Source organism: Trachymyrmex cornetzi, unplaced genomic scaffold (genome assembly GCF_001594075.2).
Source record: "Trachymyrmex cornetzi isolate Tcor2-1 unplaced genomic scaffold, Tcor1.1 scaffold326, whole genome shotgun sequence".
In the NCBI taxonomy this organism is placed as follows: domain Eukaryota; kingdom Metazoa; phylum Arthropoda; class Insecta; order Hymenoptera; family Formicidae; genus Trachymyrmex; species Trachymyrmex cornetzi.
Genome location: NW_017297961.1, coordinates 494778 through 514222, shown reverse-complemented (window position 1 = coordinate 514222; position 19445 = coordinate 494778). Strand labels below are relative to the sequence as shown.

General features: G+C 35.7%; 1 protein-coding gene across 2 annotated transcripts in view; it reads right to left on the bottom strand.

The window, feature by feature from the left end:
• bent (projectin protein bent) overlaps positions 1 to 19445 on the bottom strand; it is a 221823-nt gene that overhangs the window by 113724 nt on the left and 88654 nt on the right. For both annotated transcript variants that reach the window (XM_018510206.1, XM_018510207.1), the window contains 17 exons: positions 15262 to 15567; positions 14548 to 14850; positions 13712 to 13996; positions 13212 to 13523; positions 11899 to 12201; positions 11406 to 11687; positions 11005 to 11304; positions 10465 to 10767; positions 9159 to 9440; positions 7785 to 8090; positions 5196 to 5498; positions 4683 to 4984; positions 4257 to 4536; positions 3887 to 4192; positions 3508 to 3782; positions 3080 to 3386; positions 2077 to 2958 (listed from right to left, as the gene is read on the bottom strand). In XM_018510206.1, the coding sequence (XP_018365708.1) occupies positions 2077 to 2958; positions 3080 to 3386; positions 3508 to 3782; positions 3887 to 4192; positions 4257 to 4536; positions 4683 to 4984; positions 5196 to 5498; positions 7785 to 8090; positions 9159 to 9440; positions 10465 to 10767; positions 11005 to 11304; positions 11406 to 11687; positions 11899 to 12201; positions 13212 to 13523; positions 13712 to 13996; positions 14548 to 14850; positions 15262 to 15567 (5637 nt within the window). The remainder of the gene's footprint in view (positions 1 to 2076; positions 2959 to 3079; positions 3387 to 3507; positions 3783 to 3886; positions 4193 to 4256; positions 4537 to 4682; positions 4985 to 5195; positions 5499 to 7784; positions 8091 to 9158; positions 9441 to 10464; positions 10768 to 11004; positions 11305 to 11405; positions 11688 to 11898; positions 12202 to 13211; positions 13524 to 13711; positions 13997 to 14547; positions 14851 to 15261; positions 15568 to 19445) is intronic.

Here is a 19445-nt window from a genome sequence, read left to right as displayed (position 1 = left end):
CCCCGCCGCACGTACACATACACATCATACACATACACACCGAACACATACACACCGCACACGTACACCGACACGTATTGTACACGCACACGTACACCGCCGTCAGCAAACAGACCAGCCGCGACAAATCGTATCAACACGCACACACACACACACATACACTCTGTAACATATATATCAAGAATATACTCTCATTATCACATGAATCCGTATTAATTCCGTTATTACCGCCTTGCATCTCTCTCCTCCTGGCCGAACCTCTTTGCGACCCTGGCCGCAGTCCGTGACCGACGAGCTACGTCCGCGCAAAGTCAGCTTGTTTCAATTCAACTAAATGTTTATTAAAATTGACTATATTTTGTTTCAGTGTACATCTTTAATCTTTAACTTTTTGACTAGTAATTTCATATGTTTACACAATTTTAATCTTTAACTTGGTGACTAATAGTTTTAATAATTTCACATATACTAGGTGTTTCAGACCACCCGTCCCACCCTTTTATCTTCGCAGTATAAGGTCCAATCGAAAAAGTGTTCAGACAAAAGTTGTAGGGTTTCTAAAGACCTATTTACTGGCACTATGAGTTTGATCTTGGATGGCATCGCCAAGGCCAGGTCAAGATCACATCAATTTTTTTAAATAGAATCCCTTATTTTTCATAACATTTTCTTGTAGCTCACCTCGAGAACTTTTCAAAACACTTTAATAAAATATTTTTTTATTAAGTATTTTTCGAGTTATAAAGCTCGAAAGTTACAGTACAGCCGGTATTAGCATTACGCAAGTTATCTGACCGACAGCTAAAACCTCTTGAATGTTGTTCAGGATCATGTCTTGGATAACATTTGTCAAGATGAAATCCATTGGTGATTGTACCTCTTATTTTCATTTTTACGTAAAAATGAATTTTTAGTGCAGAAATGAAAATAACAGGTACAGCTTGCAATGACCTTGATCTTGACAAATATTATCCAGAACATGATCCTGAACAACATTCAAGAGATTTTAGCCGTCGGTCAGACAACTTGCGTAATGCTAATGCCGACTGTATTGTAACTTTCGAGCCTTATAACTCGAAAAATATTTAATGAAAAAATATTTTATTATAATGTTTTGAAAAGCTCTCGAGGTAAGCTATAAAAAAATATAATGAAAGATAAGGGGTTCCGTTTTTAAAAATCGATGTGATCTTGACCTGACCTTGGCGATGCCACTCAAGATCAAATTCATAGTGCCAGTAAATAGGTCTTTAGAAACCCTACAACTTTTGTCTGAACACTTTTTCGATTGGACCTTATACTGCGAAGATAAAAGGATGAGACGGGTGGTCTGAAACACCCGGTATTTATTGATCTCATAATCATAGTGACTGATACAAGCAATTTAACACGCATCTTATCTACATCATACGTTGGAAGAATGTAAGACCATAACGGTGAGTTCTTTAATATAGTAATGAAATTGCTTGTTGATCTGTAAAGTCTAAAATATTATAACTTATAGATAATCGTGAAAATTGTCTATTAACCAGTCGTCCAACCGATTGCGAGCAATTTCGTTTTCACCCTCCATTTATGTTACATCGGATTCGCGTAAGATACGGATTACATATATTTATAAGAATATTTCAATACGTCTTTTATACCGTTTAATGATTTAATAGTAACTATTCAAAATATACCTTTTTCACTGCGTTTTTGCTCTGCGAATTTATAACATCTGATGATAGCACAATTATAATGCCGAAACATGTCATGAAATACAATATAACGTTAAGTTTTTAAAATTAAATTTATATTTCATATCAATTTATTAGAATGTTAAAACTTTAAACGTTTATTGCACATATCTATATTCGAATTTGACTCTAATTTGCCCTTCTATATTCCTGATATTTTTATTAATAATTGTTAAAGTTTTATTAATTAAAAGATTTTTTAATTGCTTTACATTTAAATAATATGAAGAACAAGAAAATTTTATTTGTAATATTCGTCGTACAAAATTTTAATATAAAACGTTTAAATAATTTAAAATTAAATAAAAAGATAGACTTAAAAAATTAGAAATCTCACCAAATGGATTCTTGGCGACGATCCCATGCTCGGTCTCCAATGGTTCGGATTCGCCTTCCGCGTTTACAGCCGCAACTCGGAACTTGTATTCCTGTCCGGGTACCAAGTTCTCTACCTCCATCGTGGGTTCCTTAGTGCGTGCGACAGGTATCCATCTACCGGTTTCTGTATCCATCTTCTCGACCACATAGTGATCTAAAGGTGCACCACCATCGTCCGCTGGTGGATTCCACTTGAGAGTACAGCCCTCCTTATGTACGTCAGAAACCTTGAGCGGTCCTTCAGGCTTGCTAGGTTTGTCCAGTACCAGGATCTCGATGGATGCCTCATCTTTGCCGGAACTATTCTCCGCCTTCAAAGTCAACGTGCCACAATGCGCCCTGGTCGCCGATGAGACCACGAACTTGGTCTTGTAATCCTCCATTTCGATGGTCAAGACGTTGCCGGATTCCTGCTTAGCCTTGTTTAGGAACCAGGTCTTGCTTGGCGGTGGTTCACCCGTAACTTTGACGTCCAGTCGAATGACATTACCGGCCTTGATTGTGATATCTTTCAGGTTTGTGCGATCGATCTTGGGCGCGGCGTAGCGATCCTTGGCGGTCAAGGTTTCGCTAGGCTCGCTGGGCTTGCTCTGGCCACCTTTGTTCACGGCCTTAACTCGGAATTGATATTTCTGACCCTCCACAAGATCTGGCACTTTGGCTTCAGTTTTGTTACCCGGAACTTCCGCGGCTTTCTGCCATTTGCCATACTGATCTTTCTTCTCAATGATATATTTTTCAATTGGTGCACCGCCATCCTTCTTCGGGGCTTTCCATTTCAAGTCAACATGATTCTTCGACCAATCCTTCAATTCGGGTTTGCCGGGCGCATCGGGTTCAGCTGTAATTAGAAGTAAATGTTTTATAAATAATTTATTACAAGTTTATTTTTTAAGATGTTATAATATGATTAAAGAAATTTTAAAAAATTAATTGTAAGAAATAATAAAAATAAAATTTACAATAAGGATTTTTGGCGGTTGTTGGTATGGACGTTTCTAGAGGTTCGGATTCGCCTTCGGAGTTGACAGCTTTGACACGGAATTGATAATCCTTGCCCTCGTTTAGACCGGACACATCTGCTTCTGGAGTTTTGCTGGTACCGCATGGTACCCAACGACCAGTATCCACATCCATCCTTTCGATAACATAATGATCAACCGGTTCGCCACCGTCGTCATCGGGTTTGTCCCATTTCAGCTTACAACCCTCAGCCGTCACATCGGACACTTCAAGCGGTCCTTTCGGTTTGCCAGGTTTACTTAGAACCTGATAAACATTAAATAAACGATCAATTATATTTAACAAAGAATGCTCTAACAAACAATTCTATATTCTTAACGGAATTTAACTTACATAATTAAATTTGCAAAACAGTTGTCATACAAACCTGAAGCTCGACGTCAACCTGATCAGTGCCACTGTCATTCTTGGCAATGACGGTGTACGTGCCGGTATCCGAACGCTGAAGCTTATTGAGGACGAACATAGTATGATAATCCTCGTTCTCAATCTTGAGTCGATCCATGCTCTTCAGCACCTTATCCTTGAGTTTCCACGTAACAACTGGTGGCGGCTCACCCTTGATGTCAGCCTCAAGTCGCAGCATCTGGCCAATTCGCATGACTTTCTTGTGGAGATTTTTACGATCAATATGCGGTGCCACTAAAAACAGATAGTAAAATTAGATATATAGATAATTATTCTAATACTATAAGAAATAAATTTATCTAACAATAAAACAATAAAGTTATATATACGACGCTTACAGAATCGAGGTTTAGCCACAACGCTTTTTGAAGTATCACTGGGCTCGCCAGGTCCAGCTTTATTGACCGCCACGATCCTAAACTCGTATTCATGACCCTCCTGGATACCGTCAGTCACTTTAGCGGCCGTTCGGTCTCCCGGAACCTTAGCAACATCCACCCATTGTCTACCTTCTTTGTCTCGCATCTGCACAATGTACTTCTCGATCGGCGCACCACCGTCATCCTTGGGAGGAGTCCATTCGAGATCGACGAAGTCCTTGTCCCAGTTCTTGAGTTCTGGTCGACCAGGTTTACCCGGTTCATCTAAATCGAAAGTAGTTAAGTTTTTAAGTTTTAAATTCAAATTTTCCAGAGTTCGAATACATACCGAATGGATTTTTGGCTATAATAGACTTGTCAGCTTCCAAATCATCGGATTCTCCTTCTCTATTGACAGCTTTCACGCGGAATTTATACGGTTTACCTTCCTGCAATCCTGTAATAGTTGCTTCAGGTTCGGTACTACGACCACAAGGTATCCATTGTCCAGTAAGAGGATCCAACTTCTCGATCTCATAGTATTCGATCGGTGAACCACCATCATCTTCGGGTTTGTCCCATTTGAGTTTGCAGCCATGTTTGTTAACATCGCTCACTTCCAAGGGACCCTGAATTATAAACGAGATATTTAATCAGATTATCAAGACAAAAAACTTATAAACTAGATAACGATAATTAGAATAATTAAAATAATTACAATTAGTAATGAATAATTATTAATAGTATTGATAATAATATAATGTAAAATTCTTACTTTTGGCTTGCTGGGCTTGCCAAGAACAGTGATTTCTACTTCAGCAGTATCCTCGCCGACTTCGTTCTTGGCATTGATCACATATTTGCCGGTGTGTGCGCGTTTAGTTTTTAGTATAAAGAATTTTGTGTTGTAATCAACATTGTCGATTCGTATCGTGTCATCCGATACGAGTTCCTTATCTTTGAAGGTCCAAGTAACTTTTGGCGGCGGCTCGCCAATTATGTTTACATCCAGACTTACGGTAAGGCCAACTTTTACCGTTATGGGTTGCAGATTCGTGCGATCAATATACGGTTTCACTGCAAAATAAAAATAAAAAATCAGATATCAATAAATAAAATGTTTTTTTATATAAATAGATTTAAAAAATTGAATTTAAATAAATCTTAATAAATAATTTTATATGAAATATTATGTATACAATTATTTCTTTAATAATGCAATGTACGTTTATATTTTCAACCTTTTTTGATAAAGGATTGTAATTTATCAAAATGAAGTAATACTTACACCAACGAGCTTTAGCAGTGTGCGGATTGGTAGCCTCGCTAGGTTCACCAGGTCCAGCTTTATTAATGGCGCGTACTCTGAATTGATACTGATTGCCTTCTTCTAAACGTGGAACTGTGCCAGTACATACGGGCCCTTGCACTTCAGCAGCCTTGACAAAATTAGTACCGAATTTATCCTTCATTTCGATGATATATCCAGTAATTGGTGCGCCGCCGTCTCTTATTGGTGGTTCCCATTTAAGCTTTACCATATTCTCCGACCAATCGACAATCTCTGGAAGTCCAGGCGCTGCTGGAGCATCTAAAATATTCCATGAAATATGCCGTAAGCTTTTTTTGCTTGTTTTCTTTTAATAATTAAAAAAATTATAAAATAAACGATATAACTAAATAAATAGATTTTTAAATCGTCTTCTTTGTTTGATATTGTATCGTAATATAATGTTTGTTTATTTGCTACTAGAAAAAGAAATAAGCATTTATTATTCATAATTATTACAACAATATTTGCTACATATCTGTAACAAATTTAATTATGAAATTAGTTAGTACCATCCGTATTTATAAATTCTTAATTATTATAATTTTTCTGGAAAGTAAGAAAAATATCTATAGCTTATATATGTATCTAAAATTACTTAATCTAAACAGTATAAGTTTATCGAACTCTCAATATTAAAAATAATATTACAATACAACCAGGCAATTAAGAGCTTATATACAGTTGTTATAAATGTGCGTTGACAATTAATTCTTTATTCTTCATTTCTACATACAATTCCGACGTTTCGGTTGTTTTTTTTTTCAGCCCTCTTCAAGATATTACATCCATCAATAAATCCGTAATTACATGCTATAATTGCGAATGTAGGTGCAATCTTCAAACCTCAAGTAATTCTCCATTCGATTATGTGAAAACATTCTTCTTACAATTCAAAGGTTGGTAAAATCTAAATACAAAGATTTATTTATATTACTGAACTGCATTCTATATTCGTTAAATCTAAAAAACTCACCGGTTATACTAATAAATTGCACCTACATTCAGTTACACACAACTTGAAATCAAAATTATAAATACAAAATAAAGTTAATTTAACAAACGAGTGATATATTGAGACAACTATGTAATCTTTTTTAAAAACATAATGCAAATTATTAACCTGATTAAGAATCGATATACATATACTTATGATGAAAAAATTCTATGTCAGTCTGTAAATTAAGCACATTCATAACAACTGTGTATACGCTGCTGCAAATTCTCATGGGTTTTTTCACGGGTTCCTATAAATGACTATAAGATTTTGTAGGAACTTGTGTAGTTGCCTATAGGTATATGTAGGACATCCACAGGAATGCAATACGTTAGTATAGGTACCCACAGGAATGTGGACAGATGCCTCCATGAGAACTAAAAGGATGTATAGGATACCAGTTTGACGTATAGTAACATGTAGGCGTACGTAAGACAGTGGGGAGGTACCCCATGGAGACAGAAAGTGCCTATAGGCTACCATAGGATAATGATGTATACACATTTCGGTCCTATATGCACCTACATGTTCCTATACGTCAAGATGCAGTATCCTATAAGCCTTTAATTCCCATAGGCATCTCTTTCGCATTCCTATGGGTACCTATACTAACTTGAGAGAATAATTCTATAGAAATAATTAAAAATAGTTTAAACTAAATATAATTCCACATTAAGAATTTAACAGGGTGTTTTTATATATATTTTAGGTTAATATTCTTATGGCTTCCACGGGTGCTTTCTATATAAAGATTATGGCCCGTATTCAGAACGCGCTTTTATCGATAAAAGCGCACTTTTATCTCTGAAATTCTATAATATGTGACGTAAAGTATGGTATGTTAGCGTGCTAACATCGTTGTAAGCGCGTTCTGAATATGGGCCTATGCGTTTAGCGGGTTTTCTCCATGTCTAGATCCATTCTTGAAATTCCAACGTTTCGTACTAAATTTCCTATGTCATCCTATATATACATGCTGCGTAAATCCTATAGGTATTTATTGTAAGAAATTTAGAGGAAATAGGCACAACAGAGAAGCTATCAGTGTCAGAACTGTGTGGCTCAGTGGCAAAACGGAAGTCTACGAATTCGGAGGAAAGACCAGGCCTGGATTCGAGACGAGGAACGTCCTGATATTTTTCTCTGTTGTCATTAATTGTTTACACTGTACAAGCTCCTGCAGAGGCTGTGTTCCAAAATCTACTGTCAGCACTGAAAATTTATAGTGCACATAACGTAAACTATAGATTTTCAGTACTGGCAGCAAATTTTGGAACAGAGCCAGAATCTTATAGTCCTCTGTAGGAATCCATGAAAAAACTCATGGGAATTTACAGCAAAATAGGAGCCTTCTCCCATGGGGACCTGTCGAATTTACCATGGGTACCTATGGTTAGGCAAACCCATAGGAAAATTCCCCATGGGAATTTGCAGCAGGGTAAGCTCTTAATTGCCTCGTTGTATTGTAATATTATATTTAATCTAAAATAGAATAATGTATAAAAATAAATATGTATATGAACATTGTAATCAACATTAGAATACTATACCGTATGGATTCTTAGCTACGATGCCAACGTCGGTTTGCAGAGGTTCTGATTCTCCTTCTTCGTTCACAGCCTTCACACGGAATTCGTACTTATGGCCAGGTTCCAAACCGGTAACTGCGTGTTCAGTTTTATCAGGGTCCACGATACCGGCTGGTACCCAACGACCTGTCGTCACATCCATCTTTTCTACTATGTAACTGGACAGGGGAAGTCCACCATCGTCTTTCGGCTTGCTCCACTTCAATTTGCAGCCCTCCTTGTGCACGTCGGTCACTTCCAGTGGTCCTTCCGGTTTTCCAGGCTTGTCTACAAAATTACATAATAAGTTTTACAATATAAATACATATTATATTGTATAATCGTGCATTTAGTTTAGAGCAATTTAGAATAATATAATTTGAATCTTTAAACATTCGTTATTCCACTCAAAAAATATTTAAAAAAATTTGCTTACATTATGCATTTCTTATTTCAACATGAAATAAAGTATTTTATGTGTACATATGTATTATAAAATATTATAAAAAATATACAGGGTGTTAGTATGTTCCCAAACTCAACAGAGCGATTCTTTGGTTTATTTCAAGTAAAAAAGTCCATATAAACATATGTCCTAAACGGCTTAGTTTCCGAAATAAAAAAATTTAAACGTGTAGTAATAATCTGTTTATTTGAAAGAAATACAACTTAAACTAATCAAAACCTAGTCAAAAACAGAAAAACAAAAACAGGCTTCAGTTCTTCTGACGAAATAAAATAATTAGATGAATTGTTGAAAATGTCCACCTTGCGCCATGATACGTCCATCGAGCCTTCTTCTCAAAGATTGACGTACACGCTCAAAGATACCAGGTGTGTTACGTATTGCCTCGCATGAAGCAACTATTCGATTCCTCAAATCATTCTCATTCTCAATTGGGCATATCTGCCAAAATTTGTAAACTTAGGCATGATGAAACCGATTTTGATGGATTGAAACAATTTGGCCCAAAAACGTATGTACAAGCTAACTGACCAGCACTAACATCAGGACTGGAGTCTATTTTTGATTTTGTGACTTTGACTTTGACTTTATCACTTTATTTACGGTTGTGCGAATAGTAACTCACATGAAGCAAAGCATATTTATGCAGGAAGATATCTCCAACGCAATTTATCGTTTCGTCAAACATTTGCGAACATTCACCTGTATTTCGGAAACTAAGTTGCTTAGGACTGTTTATATGGACTTTTTTACTTGAAATAAACCAAAGAATCGCTCTGTTGAGTTTGGGAACATACTAACACCCTGTATATATATAGAATTTCGTTTTATTTTTAAGTTAAAATAGAGATGTGGATACACAACATACTTATATATTCAAGTTTACTCACCAAGAATATTAATTTCTACATCGGCCTCATCTTGTCCAGAATCGTTTACAGCCTTGATAGTATATTTTCCAGTTAATTTTCGACTGGTATTTGTTAACTGAATCTTAGTGAGGTAGTCTTCGTTATCAATTTTAACATTGGCTCCAGTTTGAAGTGGTGCACCAGCAAAACTCCATGTAACTGTTGGAGGAGGTTCACCTTCGATATCAACTTCCAACTTCACTAGTTGACCTGCTCTTACTTTGATAGTCTGCAGCTTATCACGGTTGATGTGCGGTTTCACTACAAAAAACAATTTTTATATATAATATTATCTTAAATTATTTCATAATAATTAATATACCAATCCAATATTTATTCATGTTTCTCACTTTGTATGAAATACCATAAATTAAATTCTGACATTATAGAGATCTTAATTTAAATCAGAATAGAAATTAAAAATAAAATTAAAATTATATAATTATAGATTATAATTTTTCTAATTTATAATTATTAAATATTTTGAGCTTTTCGTATATAATAACAAGTTATATTTAATTATAATTTGTTAAATCAATTGAGAATAACAAGCCTTTGAGAGCCAATGCTGGGTGTAATTGCAATCAAGTTTTATTGTATACTGCAATTAAATGAGTAAAACGTTTTGATCCTTGGTTTGGATTCTCTTCAGTAAATACATAATTGATAAACTTCCGTCTAGTGTAACGCATTTTTCAGGCAGCGCAGTATTAAAACAATAGAAATTATATAGGTTCTAATGAATTAAATTAATTAAGAATAATATATATGACAGCATTGGCTCTCAAAGGCTCATTATTCTTAATTGATTTAATTAATTAGATTTCTAGCGTTTTAATACTGCGCTGCCTGAAAAATACGTTACACTAGACGGAAGTTTATCAATTATGTATTTACTGAAGAGGATCCAAACCAAGGATCGAAACGTTTTATTGTATATAACGTTTTATTCATTTAATTGTTCTTCTTCTTTTTACGTTAGGCCTCCGGCCTGTGTTTACCTCTCTCATATGCTTGTGGTGTACACGCTGATCAATTGCCACAAACACATGGGACTCATAGTTTTAATGCAAGTTCCGAACGGCGGATTTTTCGAGAGGTGTTTCTGTGGGTAAGGATACTCTCGGAAGATTGCCGGCATTTAATTGTTGTAATATATACAATAAAACTTGATTGCAATTACATCCAGCATTGGCTCTTAAAGACTTGTTATTCTTAATTGATTTAATTCATTACAGCCTATAGAATTTCTATTGTAATTTGTTAATCAAATTGAGATACTCACGGAATCTTGCTTTTGCAACGTGCGGCTTGCTCGGATCGCTAGGCTCCGATGGTCCAGCCTTGTTAACAGCACGAACACGGAACTGGTAAGTGGAACCTTTTTTCAAGCCGGTAACACGACCTTTTGGTTGTGGCGAGTCGGTGACAAGAGCTTCCTCCCATTGTGAGGAAGGTTTCTCCTTCTTTTCAATAATGTAACCGGTGATTGGTGCACCGCCAGTATCTTTTGGAGGTTCCCATTTGAGATCAACGCGATCGACGTCCCAATCTTCGAGTTCCGGTGTTCCAGGCTTACTTGTAACATCTATAAAAAATATTTGATTTAATATTGCTACAAAAAAGTATTAAGTAATATTGCAGAATATTTTAATTAAGCTGTGAAAATGATATCATAAATTATTTATTTTATATTAAATTATACTTTAATATTATAATAACTATACTTTTTTAGAAAGTTATTACATAATATCAATTTTTACTTTTTGAATAACTTAGTTTAATAAAAAATTGTTTATTTATTTAATATTACTATTCAATTTACCATAAGGATTCTTTGCAAGTGTAGAGCCGTCTGACACAAGTGGCTCCGATTCTCCTTCTTCATTTAGAGCCTTTACTCTAAACTCATACTCATGTCCTTCCTGAAGACCCTTTACGTCCATCTCGGTATCCGCTGTACGACCAACTGGTATCCATCTGCCTGTAGATTTATCCAATTTTTCTATTTGGTATCCAGTGACCGGTTTGCCACCATCGTCTTCCGGCTTGCCCCATTTGAGTTTGCAACTGTTCTTCGTGACATCCGCCACTTTGAGCGGTCCTTTTGGCTTTCCGGGAGCCGCTGTACACAAGAAACATTAGTGCAATAATTTAAAAAAAAGGAGAAAAGAATTTCATAATTTATATTCTGTAAGTTACAAAAATTTCATACATTCCACTCACATAATATCGTCACTTCAACTTCCGCCTCATCTTCACCATGAGGATTGACAGCCTTGATCTTCCATACGCCAGTATTTTTGCGCAGACTGTCGGTAATAGTGAGCTTTGTGTTGTAATCAACATTGACGATTTCAATGTTCTCACCGGATTTTACTTCATTGCCGACGTGATACCATTTGATTTCCGGCGGTGGTTCGCCACGTACATCCACGTCGTACTTAACAGTTTTACCAGCTCGTACGACGATTGGTTTCAAGTTCGTTCTATCGATTCTTGGCTTCACTAGTGAAGTGAGCGAAATTATACAACAAAATATTATTTTTTATATAATAAAAATAAATCTTTAAATTGTTTGTTTCTCTACAGTATTCTTTTTCTTAATTAATTATATTATTAATTGTAATATTAACTGTATTGTTAATTGTAACATTTTTAATATAAGACACATGCATTAATTGTAATTATATTATAATTATATTTGATAGAGACTCACGAGCTTTGTGTTTGCAGATCTGCATCTTTGACGCGTCGGACGGAGGCGAGGATCCAGCTTTGTTTACGGCAATAACTCGGAACTGATACTCGCCCCTTTCCTTTAAATCAGGTACTTTGCCCTCAAGTTGATTTCCAGGTACTTCGATAGCCTTTTCCCAATCGGGCTTGTACCGATCTTTTTTCTCGATGATATATTTTTCGATAGGCGCTCCTCCATCGAATTCTGGTGGAGCCCATTTCAAGCTTACAGATTCGTTATCGTAATCGGTGATTTCGGGCGTTCCAGGCTTCAAAGGTTCATCTGAAAAAGAATTATTCAAATTTTATTTTAGAATTTAACAAATAAATGTTTAATTAAAATTTTAAAGAGATAATAAACAAAAAGTTAAAATGTATTAATTAACTTCTTAATTTAAAAAATTTACTTCATATTATAAAATCAAAGAAATTATTAATAAAGTAATTTCAATATACAGAGTGTTTGGAATTTAAATGTCAAAACTTTGAGGGCGTGTAGAAGATCGATAAACTAATAGCGATTGGAATTCGATTGGATGCACTCAGTGAGCATTGATGCACATTAAAGCCATTGTACACAAAATAACGTAAAAATATGTTTATACATAAACATAGAAATCAATTAAATCCTGAAATACTTAATACATTTTATTATATTATTAAGTAAAATATGTATTTTATAATTCGAAATATTTGCATTTCACTTTTATACTTGAATTAAAACAGTGTACAACGCCTTTAATGTGCACTAGTGCGCAATTAAAGACAAATCGTAGTTTTCATTTTTGTACTTTCTCATTACTTATTCACGTTGTATTTATTCACTTGCTTAATGTAGATATTGTTCAAAATGTTGACCTCTTGCAGTATCATCATTACCGTCCTCATTACCGTCACAGAAACCATACACGAAATTGATATCGGCATATTCAACGTTAGAATATGTATGCGGCATATTGTGACAGGAGTAATTCACTCGATGACTTCTGACGAGTAACTGACGAATTTACAGAAGAAAAACAAAAATGTTAACAAACATTTCATGCACGATTTTAGCGACGGTAATATTTCAAAGGCGAGAACGAGCAACGTTTTGACTTTTTTGCGATTTTCTCCAAAACGAAGCAAAACGAGCATATCTCTACTTTTTTTCTTAGTTTATAGATTCCCTACACGCTTCCGAAGTTTTAATATTTAAATTCCGAACATCCTGTATATTTTTTTGAATTATTAGGATAAACATTAGATACATTGTCTAATTATATATAATATATAAGGAAAATATCAATATACCGTAAGGATTCTTGGCAATAACGCCACGTTCACTCTCTAGAGGCTCCGAATCACCCTCGTCATTGACAGCTGTTACGCGAAACTTGTATTCGCTTCCAGGATTCAACCCAGTAACTTCAAACTCAGTGTTCGGCGAATTTCCGGGCACTTTACCGACTCTGACCCATTTACCAGTCTTTGTGTCCATCTTCTCGATTTCATACTCTTTGATTGGCACACCACCATCATCCTCTGGTTTCTCCCATTTCACCTTCGCCGAGGTATTGGTGACATCGCTGACTTCCAGAGGTCCTTTAGGAGCATCCGGTTTTCCTGCATGAAAAAATTTTGCTATAAAGATCCTTTTCTTTTTAAGATCAGTTCTTTTCTATCTATAAAAATCGATTCGTGCAACTGATACAAAAATAAGATATTAAAATTAATCAACGAGTTTATTGAGTATTGATAAATATTCTTATATACACAGAACGTCGTAAAAAGAATTTGAAAATTGGGCTTACCGAGTACGGTAAGCTCGACGGTTTCTTCGTCTTTGCCATTAGCATTCTCAGCAACAAGAGTGTACTTTCCGGTATCTTTGCGCATTGCATTCACGATCGTAAAGTCCGTATGATACTCGACATTCTCGATCTTAATGCGCTCAGTGGTAGTTAATGGGATGTTATCTCTCCAGATCCATCTGGTCTCCGGTGGAGGTTCACCAGATACATCCACAGACCATTTATGGGTACGACCAGCTTTGATGATGACTGATTTGAAATTGGTTCGGTCGATTCTCGGTCTCACTGAAAAATTTCCCAATTTTAAGAAATAACTGCAATAGTTTTCTAATAATTGCAATAATTTTTATAAATATTATAGCAATGCTGTAAAAAATCTTAACCCTTAGTGGTCACTGGGGATCCAGAGGACCCCAAAAAGATATGAGATTTTGTATTTCCAGAGTCTTTTTTTAAAACGGGACTTAAACTACCATTTATCCGAAGTTTAAAATACCCTTTTTGCGCCTTCGATTGCATATTGTTCCTTGGTCGTCAATCTTTGCAAGTTTTTTAAATATATATGTTAAAATTAAAAACTTTAAAAAGTCACTACATTTTCATATTCTATATAATGTTTAAAGTATGTTCAGTAATTTTTGTGATTTTAAAAAACAAAAGCTGTAAATACAGTAATCAATTAAAACGTTGGAGTCATTTTGCACCCTGTGTGACCAACATAAAATTCTTAGGAGGTGTGATCACGAAGGGTTAATCATTATTATTAATAATTGAAAATTCCATCGATTCTACATGACTAACAATAAAACTTATGAACTATAATAATTTTAACTTACAATTCCGGTGTTTGCACAGATGATTGTCTGTAGGTTCGCTTGGCTCGCTGGAACCGGCCTTATTGTGAGCACGAACGCGAAATTGATACACCATCTTTTCTTTAAGGCCTTCAACTTTAGCCTCAGGTGTTGAGTCGGTGGTCTGCATTACCTCAACCCAGTCGACGGCGAATTTGTCCTTTATCTCGACAGTATAGTGAGTGATCGTTCTGCCACCGTCGCTCTGCGGTTTCTCCCATTTCAAAGATACACTGACGTTATCATAATCAAAGATTTGCGGCTTGCCAGGTTTGCCGGGCTCATCTGTCGAAAATATTATATAAAATTGTTTCAAAACATCACTTCATTAACAGTACCTAATTAAATTAAATTAATCAAATTAAATTAACAATATTTATGTTACCAAATTTTATTTTAAACATTAATTTCTGCCTACGAAATAGTTTTGTTATCTAATAATATTCTTAAAGCTTCCACGAGTGCTTTCTATATAAAAATTATGCGTTTCCATCCACTTTATCAGGGCGAGGAACAACCTGATACTGTATCAGGTTACTCCTCGCCCTAATGAACTGCAAGGTTCACGAAACGTTGGCATTCCAAAATGGATCTGGACGCGGAGAAAATCCGTGAAACGCATAATCTTTATAGTTTTGTTATATATTTTTATCCAAACAAACTATTAATTATTAGAAAGATTAGATATCTCTTTACCGTAAGGATTTTTCGCTAGGATGGCTTCTTCGACCTCCAAAGGTTCGGATTCGCCTTCTTTATTGACCGCTTTGACACGGAACTTATATTTCTTCTTAGGCGTTAGACCAGAGAACGTGAAAACCTTCTCGTTGGGGCCAGTTTCTCCGGCTGGGATCCATCGTCCAGTATCCAGATCCATTTTTTCCAATACATAGCCTGTGATATCGGTACCGCCGTTATCCTCCGGCGTATCCCACTTAACTTTAACGTGATCGGAGCGGACTTCCTCCACTTTGAGAGGTCCTTGCGGAATCGACGGTTTGTCTGCAAAAAGATAACGAATTTATACGATGTAACACAATTTTTCCAAATAATATTCTACAATTAAAAAATCAAGCGATAAAATAAATATTTCTTCGCCAATAAATTTAAATTAATTGTTTTACCTTCAAATTTGTAATTTCTTTCAGTTAACTAAAAAAATATTTTATTTTTCGTTAAAATATATATTATTTACTGTAAGATTTCCTTTATAGTCCAGTAGAATTAGATTCAAAAAGACCCGTTTCGCGGAAAAATTGTAACTAAGCATTTCTCTCGACAAAAATGTTCGAAAGGCCATCAAAAAAGGAATGTATACGTTTGAGACTCGCAACTCGTGTGGGAAATATGCGAAAAAAATTCCAATAGTTGCAAAAAGCAGGTTTTTCGCTTATAAAACGAAAGCTGTATGGAAAGAAGTTCAGTATGAAAAATGTAGGTATTCGGAATACCTACAAAATGAGATGTGGAACATTAAGATCAGTCTATTGGTTAAGTAGGAAAAACATAAAAACCACCGAAAAAGGCCTTTTTTTTCACTCGCTCTCTGTTCGTCGAGATTTAAACGCAAAGTTTTGAAATTCTCGTAAAATGTAGCCCTCGTCATGACGAACAAATCTAGACCTGAACGAGCCTTAAATGTTCATTAGTTTTTGCAAAAAGCCATTTTTTCACTAAAAACTTGTCTGCGGAAAACTTAATTTCTTCATCTTTGAGCAGTCGGATAGCAATTTGCAGGAGTGCTTTTTCTTCTTCAAGAGTTGCACTATCACGTACACTTAGTAACAAAATTTTCGATACCGAGGGCACGCTGGACGAGCTGCGAAGCCATGCCTTGTCTCTCTCCTCCTGGCCGAACCTCTTTGCGACCCTGGCCGCAGCCCGTGACCGACGAGTCCGCGCAAAGTAAGGTCGTTTCATGGCGCCCGAGCAGGGACCGCTCCGGAGAGCAGAGGCACAGAGCGTACCGAGAGCGTGGATCTATACTCTAAGCAAATCCGCGATTATTTCGGAAATGGAGGTGCATGGGCTCGATACCGAGGGCACACTGGACGAGCTGCGGAGCCGCCTAAGCGGTTTCGTAGATCAAAATCCGGACCGATTCCAGACCCGTGTACCACCATTGCCGCCGCGGGACCGACGTTCATCCGAGGGGTCCGGGGTTAACATGTCGATTAATCCCTTCGCGCCGCCGCCCGCCCCGTCCAGCCCGGAATACCGACCGGGAAAGCTCATTAACGAGATGCGGAAATGGGGGATACAATTCGACGGGAAAGATCCGTGGGCTTTCTTAGAGCGCGTCGAAGAACTGAAGGAAGATTAGAGGCCTACCCATGCTCCTGAAAGGAGACGCCCAGGCCTGGGGTCGGGCGAACCGCCGCAGATGGGAGACCTGGGACGACTTCGTCGACAGCTTCAAAGCTGCCTTCCTGCCGCACGCCGACGACTTCCAATTGTTGGAAGACGTGCACGCCAGGAAGCAAAAACCGGACGATTTTTTGCAGTTAAACTATTTTAAAACGATTTTAGAAAGTGAGTATTTTTTTTCGTATAGAAAAATGGAATAATTCCGTTAATATGCATCATATCAAATAGCCGTGTGAAGTATTCGATAGCTGACATTTTTCTACGAATTTAAAAAAAAAAGTTACCCTCCGATTAGGAGCCGAGATAATCATTTTTTTTCGTAATATCACTGTGGCTCTAATTTTCAAGATTAAAAGTTCTTTCTGGTATCAATTTATTAAGAAAAATTTGAATTTGCTGTTAAAAAATTTCGAAATTTTTACTGCCGAAAAAGTTTGTTTAAAACTATTGGAAAGTTGAGGAACGCGAACGAGGCAGCGCGCCGGGCGGAGTGAGGGAAGCCGCCGCGCGATATTGTGGGGCAGACCGGGCTGCTCGGCGACTCGCGCGTACCTGATTTCGTGCGTTGACATTTGCTAAACTTACATTTTCTCGGCAATAAATTGACGTAGAAAGATGATTTTTTTTAAATTTGGGGCAGCTCGACGAGATATAAACAAATAGCTTAGCTAAATGTTTCGCAAAGTAATTCTAACCACGAAATTTTTAGCTTTTCGTTTCATGAATTTTTATTTTCTTAGTTTATATTAATAAAAAGCCCCTTTTGAATATGGAGTGCATGTCTGACTGACATTTTTGTTATTTACGTATTTTGTTTATATAAATTTCTTTATGTTATGTAATCATTCTATTGAGAAGAACCTCAGTCTGGGTCAAAACGTACAGTAAAGAGTTAATAAATTAGATGATATTTAATTACATTGTACATTAATATCTTGTTGCGTGGCTCTAAATGCTTATTTTGATTTCTGATTGATATTGTGAGAGCTTATATATAATATACAGGGTGTCCCGATCTTTTTTGCCAATCATTTTTGTTGATAGAGCAGACTAAACTGAATCGAAAAGTCCTCTACCATTTTGCAATTTTCGCAATAGTTAACAAGATATTAATTACTAAAAATTGCAAAATATTGTTCTTGAATAATTTTTACTCAAATACTATGAATTTTACAGAAAAACTGCAAGAGACAAAAATTATTTATTTTCTTGTCATAAAGTTCTGAGAATTTTTTCAGAATTTTTTCAGAATTTTTTAATACCGTATTTTCTCATGTTGATAAAAATAAGAAAATGCAGTACTAAAAAGTTGATAAAGAATTCTAAAAAAATTCTCAGAACTTTATGAGAAGAACATAAATAATTTTTGCTCTTGCAGTTTTTCTGTAAAGTTGATAGTATTTGAGTAAAAAATTATTCAATACCACAATATTTTGCAATTTTTAGTAATTAATATCATGTTAACTATTGCGAAAATTGCAAAATGGTAGAGGAATTTTCGACTCAGTTTAGTCCGCTCTATCTACACAAAAGTTATTGCTCTATCTACACAAAAGTTATTGCCAAAAAAGGTCGGGACATCCTGTATATTATTAAAATATTTGAAAGGCTATGGAAAGTATATGTAAGTATAGGTAGGTGTATGTATTGTGTGTAATTTGATTAATTATATAAATAGTTGTATTTAAATCTACATTTCAATGTACACTTGAAAAATGTATATTTCGAATGTAATTGTCAATTGTTAAAATTCTACATAGCTAAGAACGAAAAGATCTGCACAGGTCAAATTCATACAATAAAAATATTAACGCTTTTAAAATTATATTTAAGAAGTCGCAATATTCTATAGAGAACATGTTTTCTCTCTCTTTTCTCTCTCTCTCTCTCTCTCTCTCTCTCTCTCTCTCTCTCTCTCTCATTTCCGTTTTTTACAATACATATACCTACTTATACTTATATATACTTTCCATGGTCCTTCAAATATTTTAATAATATATATTATATGTAAGCTCTCACGATATCAGTCATAAATCAAAATAATCCTTTAGAGCCACGCAACAAAATATTAATGTGCAATGTAATTAAATATCATATTTGTCACCTAATTTATTAACTCTTTACTGTACGTTTTGACCCAGATTGGGGTTCTTCTCAGTAGAATGATTACATAACATAAAGAAATTTACATAAACAAAATACGCAAATAACAAAAATGTCAGTCAGACATGCACTCCATACTCAAAAGGGCTTTTTATTAATATAAACTAAGAAAATAAAAATTCATGAAACGAAAAGCTAAAAATTTCGTGGTTAGAATTACTTTGCGAAACATTTAGCTAAGCTATTTGTTTATATCTCGTCGAGCTGCCCCAAATTTAAAAAAAATCATCTTTCTACGTCAATTTATTGCCGAGAAAATGTAAGTTTAGCAAATGTCAACGCACGAAATCAGGTACGCGCGAGTCGCCGAGCGGCCCGGTCTGCCCCACAATATCGCGCGGCGGCTTCCC